Below are 18518 nucleotides of genomic sequence, written 5' to 3' on the forward strand. Positions count from 1 at the left end.
AAAATGCAGAACATCTGTGACATTTAGGATTGCGGACAATGGGTTATCGTGGCCTGAATTTTACCCTTGGCGGGCGTGATCTGCAAGCCGGCAACCAGTCAGCAAACAGACGGCCACCCATGTTTGGCCCCTGACCGCAATTTCACGCTGGCTGTTCCATTAAGGCCTGCCCAGCGTGAAACGCACCCTATCAATGGTCAGGTGGGGGCCTATTGGCCACCAGGTCCAATGGCAACCCAGCGGCCAGTTTAAAAATGGCACAGGCAACTCCTTAAAGGTTGCCAGGGAAGAATGTATCTTCTGCATTGTGAACACTGAAGTTATTGCATCAAGTGCGGCTGGAGATGCCAGGCGGGAGGGCAGGTCGGGTGGGCACTCGGTACCCCAGTTTTCGGATAAGTCACTCGCAGCCTTCCTGGAGGAGGTGGCTGCCAGAAAGGCCATTTTTGTGCCTAGAGATGGAAAGAGGAAGCCACCGCACCTAACAAAAAGAGCTTGGGAGGAGATGGCAGCACAGGTCAGCAGCCATTACGTTGTGCGGTGCACATGGGTGCAGTGCCACAAAAGGTTTAATGACCTGTTGCACTTGGGAATGGTAAGTACCGTGTTGGCATGGATCAGTGTTGAAGTGTTAAGCCCTGGCCGTCCCTGTGTGGAGCTTAGGGGTGTTACAGCCTGAGTGCCAACTGTCAATGAGGCTGGAACTGGCCAAGAAGATGAGCTGCTTGGACTGAGTGCCCTGAGGCTCAAGGGCCATGACTCAGGTGTGCCCTGCAAAGTGTTCCTCAGGTGGGATTGGCCAGGCTGCAATGGTGCTGCAGGTAGAGAGTGGACTAATCCATGCTCTTCTGTCTTTTCAGGAGAAGATGGCCCATAACAACATTGAAATGTCGCCGAGAGGCGGAGGCCCCCCAAATCTGCTAATCCTATCCAGATTCAAGCAGGACGCGTTGGAGCTGGAGAGACACCACGCACCTCGGTCAGCCGGTCATGGAGAGGCTGGGGTGTCAGACGAAGGTAAGAGTGTAGTGCAGAGAGGTGAGAGTTTCAGATGCTGCAAACATTCGTGTGTAGTCTCATCATTGATGGAAGCCTCAAAACTAGATTCCTCATTGATCATTGAAAGGTGATGCCACCATGATGCAGATCTTCATTGTCTCACCAGGGTGCCTGGCATGCACAGTGACAGGGTGATGACTTAAACTAATGACATGTTGTTGTTTTCCCTTCGCTTCACCAGCATGCACTCAATCGCAGGACATGGAAGAACCATCCCTGATGCCAGAGGACCGCCAGTCTTCCTATGCACCAGTGTCACACCTGATCTCTGAACCAGGCACCAGCACAGATACCAGCACCTTGGTGGTGTTAGATCCTCTGCTAGAATGTTGGAGCACAGCAGTGAAGGCATTTCACACTAGTTGGAGGAGCAGGCAGAGGCAGAGAGTGCCCAGGGTGCTGGCAGTTGGAGGACCCCTGGAGACCAGGGCGATGCTCAGTGTAAGGCCATTAGACAACAGATGCTGGATGTCCAGTGGGATGTGCAGGAGGATCTGGTGGAGATCCATGAGGCTATGCATGCCATGGTCTCTGTTGTGGAGGAGTCCATGCGGAGCATGAGCACTGTGTTGACCTTCATGGCCAAGTGCACTGCCTCCTCCATTGAGAGAGTGGCGACTCTCATGGAGAGGCAGCTCCAGGAACAGAATCAGGGGTTCCTGGGGTTGCGCTCAGACCTGCAAGCCCTCACACAGGCACTGACCTCAGGTGGTCAGTGCCAGTGTGGGCGATGGATGAGGCACCCAGTATCCCAGCTAAGAGCCTGTCCATCAATGGCGAGCAGGGTGGTCCAGAGCGACCGCAGGTTTGTGCACGAGCTTCCTGTCGTCTCTGTGGGCTCATTTCAGGGCACTCTGGATGATGGTAGCGGCTCCTCCACGCCTCTGCCAGTGACTGTGGCATCTGATGAGGCTGCGGCGACTGGGAAGATGCCAGCTGTCGTACTGGCCACCCCCTCCCAGGCGGGGCCAGCACAAGCTCCACTGGCCAAAGGACGACAGCCAAGGTCATCAAGGCCAACAGGACACCAGAGTCAGCAGGTTGTCTCCAATACCGGTGCCAGCGAGGGGGGATCATCAAGACGTAGCACTCGCAAACATAAGGCACCATGAACACAAGAGGGATAGGTCATGGATGATCTTCTGTTTTGTAATGTTTCATTTATGTTTTTTGGTTTGGGAATCAAGATCAGAGAAGGTGATGTTAATTTTTTGGATTGTCAAAATGAGATAAATTGTTATTGTCCTAATGGCCTGAGTATGCTTCACCTTTGTATTTTTTTTGGTACAGGGGTACACCAGTATGTAATGTTGGATGTGAGTAGCTCTAAACTTTATTGCACAGGCACTGAGTGGACTTTGAGTTCAAATGAAAATGTCCTTTCAGACATCCAGGATGGAGGCAGCAGCCCTGGCATGAGGTGGAAGCAGATATTTGGCAGCCTAGCTGAAGGAGCATTGGATTCAGGCATCCCTGGTGTTCCTGCCGCCCTGAATGATACAGAGGTCTGCCTCCATGCCATCAGCATTCTCCCCATCGATCTCCTTTTCTGACTTACTACTGGATTCATCCTCTGTGGGCTATGGAGCTGCATCAAGGTCACCTTCCTCTAATGGGTTCCCCCTTGCCAGTGCCAGATTGTGGAGAGCGCAGCATGCAACCACTATCAGTGACATCCACGCTGTGCGGTATTTTAGTGCTCCCCCTGACTAGTCCAGGCATCAGCAGCGCATCTTCAGAAGACCAATGGTCCTCTCTATCACCGTCCTTGTGGAGGCATGACTCCTATTATAATGCTGCTCTGCCTCTGTTCTTGGGTGGCGGAGAGGTGTCATAAGCCACCTTTTCAATGGATAGCCCTTGTCACCCAGCAGCCATCAATCCAGTCAGGCTGGAGCACTGAATAGCCTTGGCACCTGGGAATATCTCAGGATATAAGTGTCATGGGAGCTGCCAGGGTATCATGCACACACTTGCAGAAACTGCGTCCTTTGGTCACACATTATCTGGATGTTCAGCGAGTGGAATCCCTTCCTGTTGATAAAGGCACCCAGCTGATCCGCTGTTGCCTTGATGGCCACATATATGCAGTCGATTGCACCCTGCATGCGGGGGAACCCAGCAGTCACTGCAAAGCCTCTGGCCTGTTCAGCCTGGCTGGCCTCATCCATACGGAAATGAATAAACGTCATTACCCACCTGAACCGAGTTTCTGTCACCAGCTTGATAGAACTGTGGACAGCTGATTGGAAGGCTCCACAAAGATCTCCCACTGACCCCTGCAAAGAGCCAGAGGTATAGAAGTTGAGGACCACTGTGACCTTCAGAGTCATTGGCATAGGGTTTCCACCCACACAATTGGAGGTGATCTCAGGCCCAATCATCTGACAAATTGAGGTCGTGGTCTCCCTGGAGAGGCGGACCCTTCTTTGGCATTGCACCTCGGACATATTGAGGTAGCTGCATCGCTGCCTATAAACCCTGGCAGCAGGATAGTGGCATCTTCTGCAGTCTCTTCTGTCTTGGACTGCCTGCTGGCCCTGTGCCCTTTGTGCCTGCGCCTCTCCTCCCACAGGTCGCTCCTCTGGAAGCTGCATTGGGCCACCTGACCTCCCCTCCATTCTGCCCCTTTCCTCCTCAGAGGAGGTGCCACCAGCAGAGACCACAATCCCCATTACCAGGGTAACAGAAGGCTGTCTAGTATCTGGAAGGGTCCACATGGTAAAAATCCTCCGGGGGCCTTGGAGACACCAATGAGACCTGAAATGAAGCCTAGAAATGCTAAGAATGAAGCTCAGAACAGAGATGAAGCTGTCAAATTCAAATAAGCAACCAGCAGCAAACTATCTCCTAAACTCTTCACTACTCACACTGGCAATGCTGTTGAACCCTTTTATCCCATCCTTTGATGAGGATTTGCAAAATGTGGGCTGCCCGCCTGCCCGTTTTGCCTGTACGATGAGCACGAAATCACATGGGCAATGTAAAATCGGTTTCAATTGGGTTTTTAATGGCCTTAAGTGGCCTCTTAATTGACGGCGGGCGCGGCTCTGACTCCTGCACATGCCCACTGACCTGAGGATTGTGTTTGCGGGATGATGGCTGGACACTCGCCCAACGTCTTATTGTGCTATTCTACGTCGGGCGCATGCCCACCCGCCCGCAAGGCGTAAAATTCTGCCCCATGTAATTCCTATTTTAAAAATACTGCACTATGCATGAAACAAGTATATCTGTGTTTGGTAACAAAATGAGATTTACTGTAGCCTTACCTTTGCCTTTTAAAAGATAACATGTCACAAGGTGGAAGAGAAAGATTGTGATTTATTGCTTGGACTGTTATATGAAGATTTTGCATATTTTTTCTTCTGATCATTTTAGCTTTAAAAGTTTCAGAGAGTGGTAATTAAGACCAAAAATGTTTTACCTATGATGATAACATTTCCACAAATAACTTGAAACAAAAATTTCAATAAAATTTTTCCATCCCATATTCCCAGAAGGAAAAGCCAGTTCAAAATTGTCAAATCCCAGTTAAAAACCAGTAACACTGGCACCAGTAATACTGGAGTTCCATCTTAAGGCTTACAAGACCAGTTCTGATATCCTTCATTTCCAGGTTCTGCTGGCTTTTCCTTTTGGGTTATCTTTTGAGCTAATTCTGAGCAATAACTTGCTACACTGTATGGTCACTGAACAGCTTGCAAGCAACATTTTTCCTAAAAAGTAATCAATAATGTTGCATAAATATGATGAATCAAACACCTCCACAATCTATATATATATAGTGATATGCTATATGGCCTCACATTCTGTAGATATCACTCTTTCTGATATCTAAAGTCTTGCAGATTGTAGGTTGTGAATTTACACTTGGCAGTGCTGCTGGTCCTGGCATTGTCGAAGCTAAAGGCAGAAAATGGTAAGGGCAATGCTTCCTCCCGCCACTTGCATGGTCCCTTGTGTATGTAAGCTTGGGCGTGTGCTGTACATACATCGGAAACATCTGGAAAGATCATGACATCATGCAGCCATACAGGCTGAGTTCACACTCGCTTCAGAAACCTGGTCTGTGCAGCTGCACTGGACACCTAATTGCTCTCAGCTAAATGCACATTCAGCACGAGGGACCCTCTCTCCACCACCTCCCTCCTGCCCCCCCTCCCTCTTCCACGCCCACTAGCATTATTTAGAGGGCCAGACAGCCAACTTGCAGGTGAGGTGCTTTTGACTTACTTACGCTGTAACAAAGTTGGTGGAAGTGCTGTTACTTGCTTTTGGAGGTTTTGTGGCGAGCTGCTGCAGGCATTCAGGGAGACAAAAAGATTTAGTGTCCCAAACAGGAGCTACAAAAAGGGGAAGTTGTGCAAAGAGGGAGGAGGATGAAGACTCTGTATAGAAGGGCTTACCCACCACAGGTTTCTCTTGAACGCTTCTCTTACCTCCTCTTAAACCAAAAGCAGTGTCTGAGTTTCAGAAAGAAATGGTCACAGAACTGTGCCACTTCCTTCAAGGTAATTTGCACTGGGGCAAGAACAGCGCTGCTAGCAGCTGTAAAGGTTAAAGTGACACTGAATTTCTATGCATCCAGATCTTTGCAGGGGGGAATGGGGTGACATATCTAAATCACCCAGTAGGCTTATCAACATCTGGGAGGTGACGGTGGCCATCTGTGCCAGGAGAGGTAAATACCATCATTTTCTCCTTCAGCAGAGAAAAGCAGGATGACAGTAAATGTGGCTTTGCCAGAATAACAGGATTCCTGATGGTACACGGATGCATCAACTGCACACACGTTGATCCTGCGGGCCCCCGATGTTAAAGGGGAGAGGTATATGAACCTCAAGGGCTACCATTCAATTCATGTGCGGTTTGAAACCATGTGCAGCACATTGTGTAAGTGAATGTCCCCAAACCTGCAGTAACCACAATGTCTTCATTCTAAGGCATTTCTTCCCATCTCCAAGTACAACCAGAGGCTGGCTGCTCAGAGACAAAGGCTACCCCCTGCTCATATCACTAATGACCCCCTCTGTCACCTGACCATGTAAGGACAGCAGGCATGTTAATGAGATCCATGGAGCCAACAAGAACATCATGGAGTAGACCATTTGAGTGCTGAAGCTACGCTTCCAATACACGGATTGCCCAAGGGGAGCCCTCCGGTACAGCTGGGGTTGGTGCCCAATTTGTGGTGGTCTGCTGCATCCTCCATAATATCACCATGAGAGAGCAGCCATTGCCACCAAGAATGTGAAGGCCTCCTCAGGAGAGGAGAAAGAGGAAGAGACATTGGGATATATCCTGGACCCTTTCGCTCTTGACAGGCTGTCAGAGAGTGCCTCCTTACATGCCGGTTCCCACAGGACAACTTCTCTTCACCACCATGGATCCACCATTTCCCCCACCATTGCATCCATCTGAGACACCCCATTGCAGTGTGCCCTTGGTCAACATCCTACAATAAAAGCCACTGACAAAAATATTTTCCATTAACATCCTTATTCACAGCACATCCAATTATACAAACGGAACTGGACTATTCACTCTTGTACATTCCATTTGTGCCTGTCTTGTGGGTGTGTTTGCCTGTCCTAACTCTGATGCAGTGTTACTCTAGTGGTGGCAGCACGGCTGGTTGAAGGCTGCTTACTTTAAATGAGGAGACTGCAGAGGGCCTTGGAGGATGGCCCTGATCAGCTCTGTCCTTGAGGGCTCCACTCGGGACTGCAGCAACTCATTATGGATGACAGCAGCCTGGGCTGACCGGCTGAGAAGTAACAGCAGGAGCAGTGATGAAGTGCGCAAGAATGTTGTCATCCTGAAAGAGAACAGCAGGTTTGTGTTCCATGGTGCCAGTGCCACTTTCATGGGTAGCATCTCAGCAGTCCGAGTGATCTGTTATAGGACAGATTGCTGGATTCCAAAGAGAGCCTGTAAGCCCCTATGAGTAGAGATAAACACCCATGATGGCAGGATCTCATCACAATCACCTGAGCTTCCACTGCAGTGCTGAGATTTTGGGTGGTTTCCACCTGAGCTGTAGTGGAAGCTGAGACAGCAGCCACCAGACCATACATCTACACGTGCTACCATGGAATTAACCACCACTTCCATGCTGAAAGAGATGGGCTCCAAGCTCTGTGCTAAGCTTTGTTCATATTGAAACTGGACTCTTCTAAGCTCTTTGATTTTTATGGAAGGCTCTCTGGCAGGCCTGCCAATTCATCAAGTATCTTGATGTGCATATCAAGCAGCATCCTGCTGTGTGCCGACCCATCGACGTACTCACCCGAGTTCCCTGCAGCAGAACGCGTCTGCGATATTTCCGTCCAGGGAGCTGATAAACAAGCTATCCTTTCCCCCTGGTCTGGCTGTAACCGCTCAGCTGCAACCTCCCAGCTGCTATTAGTACTGGACAAATCAGATCCCAGAGTGAAACCTGGTTTGATAGATCCTAATTTTTTTTGGAAACCATGGAGGAAAGTTACTGAACAAATTCACAGGAGTCTGCTGATGAACTTCTAATATGAATAATAAAATATTTAATAAAACAAGAAAAGTGATATATTACACCAGACAGAAGGTTGGAAAGATCTCAATACAAACAAAGAAGACAATTCAAATTCCCACTATTCCTTTACCCAGCAATATCTACACAGATACATGAACGTGTGAAGAATTATCGCTAGCTTGATGCTAAGGCTTCTTACTTGGGACTGGCACAGTTGAAAATGGTTTTCTTACAGTGAATTCCTGAGCATTGACTTGGTGCTTCTCGCCTAACTCGTATCTCTCCCCACAACACACAAAAACTCACTGTTTCTTCAACTGCAGAGCAAAAAAATTAGTTCCCTAAACTCAGTCTTCCAGTAATACCTCTGCTAAACTGATCATTTTACAGAGTCCTATGGCCGATTATTTAGTTAACTAGTGTCCCACTAGCCTTGTAGTTTTTCTTCTCAGAGAGCTTAAAATCCTTGTCTCCTCTCTCTGACACACACCCTGAACCACTGCCCCCACCGCCCACCCCTTCCCCTCCCCCCACCCCCCATATCCTGTCTTTTTCTGTCTCCTTGTTCCTGGATCACTGTTGCTAGGCAACAGTGAAACTTTTCTACTTTGTGTTTTTTTTTTGTTTTCCAGAATCACTGAACTTTCAACCACCTTTTAACCCATCTCTTTAATTTCAGGCATTATAAGAGCTCATTAAAAATGTATACATACAAGCAAACCCAAAAGACCTGAAACCTTTCAGTCACAAGTCTATCCAGACTCCCAGGCACCAAGATTCATAAACAAAACCTAACTGAAACTGAAACCATTTTTGCATTTCTTAACACACAATATTCAACTTAAAATTGTACATTGTTCATAACACATGCCCTGTGACTCACCATGTGTAACCCCTGACTCTGTGCTGTCGGAAGGTTGTATGGTGCTAGTTTATGAGCTGGTGGCTGAAAGTGTCAGACCACACGATGGTGTTTCTTCTATGAAGGTGTGGTTGCCATGCTCTTGTCTTCCTTGGGCTGCCGTGACTGTTGTTGGATATCTAAAAGCATAAAATCAGAAGCAAAGTGTTAGGGTGAAGGAAGAGGGTTGGAGTGGAAGGCAAGAAGCCCATGGGCACACTATCTGCAGCTTGCACTTCATGCCATATTACAGGATGAGGGTGAGGTGGCAGTTGTGAATGGCATAAGGCAGTAATGTACCTGAATGCTCTTGGTGCCATCGGATGCTATAGGCTCTGTCACTGCTTGAAGTTTGCATTGCTACCTGCCGCCACTAATAAAGGCATGGGTAGATCTTCAATCACCAACCCCACACCAGAAAATGGGCTTTAATTTTTCCCTATATACCTTATTCTTGATATGCTTGATCCAGGATGCTTTTGCATGTGCCACAACACAGTGACATAACCAGTACAACTGCACTGAATATTTACAATAGTAGTGCCATGTAAGCAACGTTTAAGAGCTGATGCTATGCTTGCAATTATTTAATTTGTTCCAATAAATCTGATGGAAGAAAGCTCACCAAAGAGGACTGGCATACTCTGTTAGATGTTGCTGCAGTAATTCAAACAGGTATAATAGGGTCCTTTTTAAGCAAAATAAATCAGATCAAAAGTTAAAAGACAAAACATGGACACTCTAGTTTTTGAATTTTCACCAAAACTTGCTGAACTTTCTATTCCCTTTGACTAATGTCATCTTCTGAACATGAAGGATGTTCTAGTAGGAAAGCTTCATGTGTGAAATGAGGTTAATTGGCAAACAACTCATTATACCTCATGAATGAGAAACTTCTAAGGGTGCTCAATAACAGCAACATTTTAATTATATTTAAGTACATATAGATTTATTATTAATAACACAAAAGTATTGTCCTAATATGAATTTGAATATAATGTTTATTTTAAGACTAGTTTCGATGCTGGAGCTTTCAATGCTCACAAAAAGATGACACGTACATCGCTCAATCAAAAAAGAATTAAGGGATATATACTAAATAAGCTTATTGAACCTTTAACCATGCTAATTCAAACCTCTTGAAAAAATGAACATCATTGGCAATAAATGTGCAATTTCTGGAATAGCTTTTGGTGCATATCAAATCAGGGTGAAAATAGGCTGGAAAGTTGTGGTAAAGATGTCCAATTTTTAGAATCCATCTAACATGTTTTACACTTGATAAATTCAGCTCAAATTTCAAAGGTCCCAACAAGGTGCCCTTTTAGGCACCTATAGCATGTTATGGCCAGTGAATATTCAAATATAACTGCTAAAGTTCTGGCATACTCATTGGTAAAATTACATATATCAGTCTGGAGCAATCATATTTATTGATATCATAACACAAGTATTCACAATTGCAAATAATTGTTGAAAGTCCATGCAAATTTATAAGATTCTGTGGCCGCTTCTCAATTAACATCTGTCAACGTCCATCCAGTAGAATATGCAAATTTACCAACTGTTCAGTAATAAAAATCTGTGAGCAGCACTAAATAAAAACATTAATACCCTCTCATGAATATTAATTTCAAGTGCTCAGTTGGTAACCATTGGCATTTTTAATGTCAATACATTATTCTAGATGACAACAAATTTTAAAACACCCAAATGAGCAAATCTGCGGAGTATCATAAATTGGATAATTCAAATTTCAAAGAGGTATTTTACTGGCTGGAACTAGTTTTATTTAATTGAAATAAACGCCACAAATTTCTGGTAGGAGAAATCAATATGTACCTTATAGTGTAATTGTGCTGTTTTTGTACATTTGATGTGAGGAAGTAAAACCACAATAGTCTGTAAACCACAAAGATGCCACAAAAATAGCTGATTGAGAATAATTTCTGACACAGCTTATACAGAAGGTCATGTATTGATTTGATAAACATCTTGTGGATATCAATGAACTAATCTCTTCTGGTCTTCCCTGTCCACTTTTCCATTAAATTAACAATTAGAAACAATGCATCAAGTTTGGTTAGAAATCATGATGGAAGTTTTGTCCATTTGTGCCACTACATGGAGTCTTGTTTCTATTCTACAATTTCAAATATAAATTTGTCATATGTATGAACAAAATCCTAATTGCAGCATTTTTCTTTTGGTACTTAATTGTTTATGGACTACAAGTTTTTGTTTGATAAATTGTCAAAGTCCAAACTGCAAATCTTAGATTGAGTTCGGGAGTCACAGATTACCCAAAACATTAATGAAGTTATGTGTGATTTGCAAGTAGTTTAATAAGCATGAAGTAGTTTATTAGGATAAAATATCATGCATAAACTAAATAGACAGGAAAAACGTATGACCTGTGACAGGTTTACTGGTCCAGGCGGGTGAACAGATGGATAAAGCTGGTTTCTGCAGCTGAGGGCAGCAGTCTCTTGTTTGCACCGCTCTCCTGTTCTTTTTCTTCTCAAACTAACTGAGGTGCGAGGAAGCTCTTCCCCAGTCTTCCTCAGCCTGAAGAAGGAAACTGCTTGACAAGGACTGCCCCTTCAACCCCTGAGCACCCTGTTAATATACTTTATTTCTAGGGGCTGGTTGTTTACAATGGATGTCAACCACTTGCTCTGGCCAATGAGCAAAGGTTCCAATACCCGCTTTGTCCATCGCTTTGGTGGACGTCATCTTTAAGCTTATCTCAAGCTGAATGCCATTTGTTAACTCCTGCCAGACACTTGTATAAATAAGAGGATACACAAGGTGCCACAGGTTCCCTGAGAGTACCATTCTCTCAGGCTACTATTTTTGTTTTACCTTAGCCCCTGAATGCTAGCCACTGTTTATGTGTTTTTTTCCAGAGAGCGAAGAGAAACAGCCTTCTGCCAGATGGCCACTTACTGTGCCTAAGAATTCTGTAATATTCTGAAAAGTACCATTTCTTGCAACTCTATCTCAATGGCATTAAAATGGCCTTGTTGTTCTGTGCAGCCTATCTTCATATGAATCTGAAAGAAGTGATGTGTGATTTTTTTTTTACTCTGGAATCTGCTTTGACAGTAATTTTTGACCAATAAACTCCTGCTGCCTCATCTCTTTCAAAACAAATAGGTAGATGTAGACAATTGTAATAGTGTTTTCAATCAAAAAAACCGAAGGATTGCTGGTGTGGAAAAGTGCAGAGATTGACATTTGCAGGGTGCTGTATTCAGTTGAGTGTGGGTTTCGGGTAGAGATGTGCATTTGACCTGTTGTACATGAATCTGTGCTATCTTGAAGCTGAACGCCTGAATTCCTGAAGTGACTATTGGGGAATAAAAGGCTTTACTGCCTTTTGCCTACACAGGTTTAAGCCTCAGCCACACAAAGGATAATCTGTATGAAGAGGTTAAATGGGTAATTTGTGTTTCCGTTTAAAAACTGATGCACTCAAAACTTGAAGCTGGGAAGAAGCAATTCTGTTCTGATTGCACTTCTTATTGCTGGATGATATAACATTAAGCTGTACAGTGCTCGCAAACGAACATTTAAAAATTTGTTAGACAATCTGTGGTCAGATTTTCCTGGTCCCAATGAGACAGGCACGGAGACAGGGCAGTAACAAAAATGGCCACAGATGAGCATTGCTGAGATCCGGCCTCTGTTTCAGCTGTCTGCCGTTTTCCTGAGGGCGGGCGAGAGCACAGGCATCGGAACAGGCCCATTCCTATCGATGAGGTAATTAGCATCTTTATGGTTTAATTAAGATCCCATCCCCAGTAAGTTTTCTCATTTTTAGCAAGGCGGCCAGACTTTAGCATCTGTCAGGAATCAGATCAACTCAGTAATATGGGGAAAGGGAAAGTGAGAAGATGTAGTTTGAAGTGGCACTGAAGAGGCTGAGCATGGCAGAGGAATCCTACTCCATTATATAAAACACATCACCTACCCTGTCCTGAGTTCCAGGCCTCCCATTGCGCTCCAAGGTGTGGGAAATTTTAACTTTGCCAACTTTTGTCTAAGACATCACTGTGGAAACAGCAGCCCCAGCAACAGCTGTTAAAGTGAGTCACAATATGGCTGCTTTTTGACTGACCTTGCCAGCTCATTGGACAGCAGATCCATCCCTTAGGCAAATTTACACCCTGACTCAACAAATTACCAGCCACTCCTTGTTTTGTGTCAGGCAGGGGTGAGTTTGCAACCTGGGATTAAACCTACCTTCTGATTACAACCTCCAATGGGAAACTACGACTCCTTATGTCTGTTAATGTCTCCATTAAGTTAGAACACAAAGAACTTTATGCAAACTCCTCAATCCTTTATATGCCAACATATTTTCAAGGTCTTAATTTTGAGCATAAGCATTCAAAATACATTGAAGTCATCTTTCCTTCTGGTTAAGCACAAATGTGATAAGATAAATTAGAAGCTACCATTTTCAGGCATCTACTCCTAAGTGTGTAGTATAAGGGTCTGGCATAGGAACGGTTAACATGGGACTGGGTACAGTACCGATCACAGTGTGATATAAAGGAACACATAACCTGAGTCTAGATGGCAGTCTTTTACTGGACAGAGACATGTGTAGAGGCAAGCATGGAACACCTTCCAGCTTAGAGCTTATACTGTGTAAATGTATATGGTTACAAGTAGTTAATGAACACTTAGTGTTAAACCATACAAAACTCAGAACCTCTTCATGAGACCAACTGAACTACACACATCTTACAACAAAGCGTTGTCATGACTTGCATGCATTCTTTTCAAATTGATTTCATAATTCTATAATTTTTTTGCATGTAATATCACACTCTTCCTCAAAAAAAGGGTAATTTTTAACCAGACAGCATGCCCAGTTCAAACAATAACATAACAAAATGTAAGTCTGCAAGTCTCATTTCAAAAAAGCCTCGTGAAAAATGTTCTGACCCAGTATCTCAGCTCTGTTCTGACAAAGTATACATTATAGTAGTTTTATCTGTTACTACATATAGCATTCCCAGAGAGGATTTCTTTCAGGTAAATCAGGCTGAAAGGCTGTCTTTTCCATTTACAATTGCACGACTGTCAGACTTATCAATTTTCTCAGTTATTTATCTAGGATGTAGAAATCTTTGAAATATGGGAGTCTTGACTGTGAAATTATTCCCATCAAACTTACTGTATTCCAAGATTTATGTACCATTATGACATGACCTGAGAACTGAAAGTGGGAATGAATGGAGAACTTTGGAAATTTGTTGCACAGGCAAGGTGAGGAGATATGCATGCTGTCAAATAGAATAATTTTTTCCCTCGTTTTTGCAAGTGGAGTAAACATCAATGCTTCAGATTAAATTTATATGGGTCAAATGAAGTTTAAAATGTATGATATCCATGCCCAAGTTAAGATCTTGAATCCTAACATGAGAAAGTTACCTCCAGCTCACCATATTTTTTACATAAAGCACATTTATGTTTGAGATGGCTAGTTTATATAGAATTAAGAATTAGTCAAAAAATTGCGTTTATATAATATGTTTAACATCATAAAATGTCCCAAGGCACTTCATAGGAATGTTACCAAACAAAATTTAACAACGTTACATCAGGAGATATTAAGGCAGATAACCACAAGCTTGGTCAAAGACGCATGTATAAGGAAGTGTTTTAGGAGGAAAGAGAGGCAGACAAATTTAGGGAGAGTATTCCAGTGCTTAGGGCCAAGGCAGTTGAAGGCTGAATGCAACTGTTAGTGGTGGAGCGATTAAAATTGGAGTTGCTCTAGAGGCCAGAATTGGATGAGCGCAGGTATCTCATAGGAACTTAAGAGCAGGAGCAGGCCATTTGACCCCTCGAGCTTGCTCCATCATTCAACCAGATCTTCTACTTCAACATCATCTTCCTGCTCTATCCCCATATCCCTCAATATCATTGGTATCTAGAAATCTATCAACATCTGCTTTCAACATACTCAATGACTGAGCCTCCAAAGCCGCCTTGGATAGAGAATTCCAAAGACTCACCACCCTTCCCCTGAGGGAAGAACTACCTCCTCCACTCAGTCATAAATGGCTCAGCTCTTACTCTGAGACTGTGTCCCCTGGCTCTAGACTCCCCAACCAAGGGAAACATCCTTTCTGCATCTACCCAGTTGACCCTTGTAAGAATGTTGTGCACTTCAATGAGATCACCTCTCATCCTTCTGAAGTGTAAAGAATACAAGCCCAGTCTCCTCAATCTTTCCTCACAGGACAATCCCACCATCCCAGGGATTAGTCTAGTGAACCTTCATTGCACTCCGTCGGTGGCCAGTATATCCTTCCTTAGGTAAGGAGATCAAAACTGCACACAATACTCCAAGTGTAGTCTCACCAAGGCTCTATAAAATTGCAACAAGACTTCCTTACTCCTGTACTTAAATCCCTTTGCAATAAAACCCAACTTACTATTTGCCTTCCTAATTGCTTGATACACCTACATGTTAGCTTTCAGTGACTTTTGAACAAGAATTCCCAGGTAACTTTGGACATCAACACTTCCCAATCTCTCCCTATTTAAGAAATACTCTGCATTTCTGTTTTTCTACCAAAGTGGATAACTTCACGCATTTTTCTACGTTATATTCTATCTGCCATGTTCTTGTCCCTCACTTAGCCCATCTAAATCCTCTTGAAGTCTCTATGCATCCTTCTTACAACTCACATTGCCACTTAGTTTTATGCCATCAGCAAACTTAGAAATATTACCTTTGGTCCTCACATCCAAATCATTGATATAGATGTGAATAGCACTAATCCTTACGGCACCCCATAGCCACAGCCTGCCAACCTGAGAATGATCTGTTTATTCCTACTCTCTGTTTCCTGTCTGTTAAACAATTTTCAATCTTTACCAGTATGTTACCCATAATTTCATGTGCTCTAATTTTGCTTATTAATATCTTGTGTAGCACCTTAACAAAAGCATTCTGAAAATCCAAATACCCCACACATTCTTCTTTACCGATGCTACAAGTAATATCCTCAAAAACAAAAAACAAGCTTGTCAAACCTGATTTCCCTTCCATAAATCCACATTGACTCTGCCCAATCTTACCATTATTTTCTAAGTGCCCAGTTAACAGATGCTTTATAATAGATTCTAGCATTTTCCCTACTACAGATGTCAGGCCAGTGGGTCTGTAGTTCCTTGTTTTCTCTTGCCCTCTTTTCTTAAACCAGAGGATAGGAGGAGATTACCAAGATAGGGAGAGGCAACACATTGCAGAGATTTGAAAATAAGAGTAAAAATATTATAATTGAAGTGTTGCTTAAATGGGAACCAATGTAAGTCAGTGAGCATAGGGTTGATGGAGGAATTGGAGTTGGTGTGAGTTGAGACATGGGCAGCAGTGTTTTGGATCATCTTAACTTTAGGGAGGGTAGAATCTGGAAGACTGGCCAGTTGTGCATCGGAATAGTCAGGGCTAGATGTAACAAAGGCATGGATGAAGGTTTCAACAGCAGATGAACTGTGGCACGGCAGAGTGGGGTGATGTAATGGAGGTGGAAATAGGCACAGATATGTGGTCAGAAGCTCAGCTTGGGGCCAAATGTGACTCCAAGGTCATGAACAGTCTGGTTCAGTCTCAAACTGATGCCAGGGAGAAGGATGGAATCAGTGGCTAGGAAACAGAGTTTGTGGCAAGCACACCAATACCTTAGTGTGACGGGGTGGGACATAGGAACATAGACCATAGGGACATGGGACTTAGGAGCAGGAGTATTCAATGGACCAGCTTTTGCTGCATTCTGGGGAAGAGAATTCCACAGACTAATGACTCACTGAGAGAAAAACATTCTCCTCATCTCCATCTTCAAAGGGAGGTCTCTTATTTTTAAATTGTGCCCCCTAGTTCTAGTCTCCCCTACAAGAGAAAACATCCTACAAGTATCCATCCTATCAAGTCCCCTCAGGATCTTATGTTTCAAGAAGATCATCTTTCATTCTTCTAAACTCCAGTGGGTTAAGGCCCAACCTGTTCAACCCTTCTTCATAAGATAAGCCCCTTCATCCCAGAATGAGTCATGTGAAGCTTCTCTGAATTTCTTCTAGCACAATTATATCCTTTTACAATTAGGAGAGCAAAACTGTACAGAGTACTCCAGATGTGATCTCACCAAAGCCCTGTACAGCTGCATTAAAACTTCTCTACTTTTATATTCCATTCCCCTTGCAATAAAGGCCAACATTCTATTTGCCTTCCTAATCACTTGCTGTACCAGCATACTAAGATTTTGTGGTTCATGTACCAGAACACTCGGATCCCTCTGTACCACTGAGTTCTGCAATCTCTACCTTACTCTTTGTGAATATGTGAACTTCAAGCATGACACCACCAGCAAATGCATCTTCCTCTCCCTCTTCAGCATTCCATTGGTGCCTTTCCCTCTGCGACACTCTGGTTCACTCCTCAATCATCCCCAACACCCTCTTCCCTTCCCACTGTACCTCTTCAAGCAAGCACAGAAGATACTCGCCTGCCCTTTTACCTCCTCTCCTCACCATCCCATGTCTAACATGCCTTCCAGGTGTTGGGTGATTCATGTGTACTTCTTTCAATTTGCTGCAATGCAGCCTGCTGCACAATGAGGAGATCAAATGTTGATTGGGTGATTTTTTTGCAGAAGATCCCCGTCTAGTTAAGAGTGTGCTCCTCAGCTTCCTGCCATTTGTCATTTTAATTCTACATTCCTTTCTCACTTCAACCTCCCTGTCCTTGACCTCCTACACTGTTTTTATGAAGCTCAACAGAAGCTCGAGGAACAGTACCTCATTTGACATTTTACAGCCTGTTAGGGAAGGAAACAGTTAAAGAAGTTCAACTGCTAATTATTAGGTTGTTTAACTCCATACCGATTTGTTTGTATAAAAGGGATAACAGCTGAGACTAGTGCTACCTGTGGACCGTTTTATGACAAGCAATAAAACTCTGTCTGAAGGATTCTGTCTTGGTTTTGGTCTTCATTTCTAAACTACTTTTGGAGCTTATCACAGCTTTCCGGACTGAACATTGAGTTTAACATTAACCATCATTCTCATTTTCCTCTGGACAGCAGATGCTGGAAATGGGGAGATGTGGGCTCATGATCCCCTATCAATACATGAATGGGGCACTGGGGATGGAGTGAGATAGTAATCCCTCATCGGTAGACAGCTAGGGTGGAAGGAGGATGGACTAGTGATTCTCCTATTGGTATACGGCTGGGACAGCAGGGGAGTTATGGGCTGCTGTGTGGGGTGGAGTTCCTCTATTGATAAATGCTTGCTGCATACTTAGGGTCTACCTGCCTTTATCTGCCACCTTCCCAGGCCATGGGAGCTTTCCCCTCTTTGCAGATTTGTCATGTTTCCTTCCCCTCAGTTATTATGCTTTAAATGTTGGGGGTGTCGGGGATGACTGAGGAGTGGACCAGGGTGCCACAGAGGGAAAGACACCAATGGAATGCTGAAGAGGGAGGAGAAGATGTATTTGGTGGTGGTGTCATGCTTGAATGGTGCAGTAATGTTCACATATTCCACAAAAAGGCAGCTGGAGATTGCAGAACTCGGTGGTACACTGGGATCTGAACGTTCTGCTAGTACACTCAACTTTTGTTCCATTCTTGTCTCCAAGTAGCACCTCTAATTGCCTTGCATCGCTATTTAATCACTCCTGCCCTTCACTCTATGATAGATCCCCTTTTTGTTCTGTTCATCTCTTCCTTTTCCATGCCTTTCCACTTGCTTAAAAGTTTTTCATCAAAATTTCTGCTCATCCCATTGAACAAGCAGTATGACAATTTGGAGATAGTGGAGGGATGAAGGTAAGTGGTAGTGAGGTAGAGCTGGGTATCGTCAGCATACATGCAGAAACTGATGCTGTGTTTTCAGATAATGTCATTGAGGGATGTGAAATAGGAGGGAGGCCAAGGATCGATCCTTATCGGACACCAGAAGTAGTGGAATGGGAGAGGAAAGAGAAGCAATTGCAAATGATTCTCTGACACATGA

General features: G+C 44.0%; 1 protein-coding gene across 1 annotated transcript in view; it reads left to right on the forward strand.

Annotated features, from left to right (window-relative positions):
* The first annotated feature begins 6745 nt into the window (after positions 1-6745).
* The window catches only part of grm4 (glutamate receptor, metabotropic 4), a 1385277-nt gene continuing 1373504 nt past the window's right edge, over positions 6746-18518 (forward strand). Inside the window, exon 1 of the mRNA XM_041196119.1 lies at positions 6746-6897. Within this exon, the coding sequence (XP_041052053.1) occupies positions 6746-6897 (152 nt within the window). The remainder of the gene's footprint in view (positions 6898-18518) is intronic.

This window comes from Carcharodon carcharias, chromosome 9 (genome assembly GCF_017639515.1).
Source record: "Carcharodon carcharias isolate sCarCar2 chromosome 9, sCarCar2.pri, whole genome shotgun sequence".
In the NCBI taxonomy this organism is placed as follows: Eukaryota; Metazoa; Chordata; class Chondrichthyes; order Lamniformes; family Lamnidae; genus Carcharodon; species Carcharodon carcharias.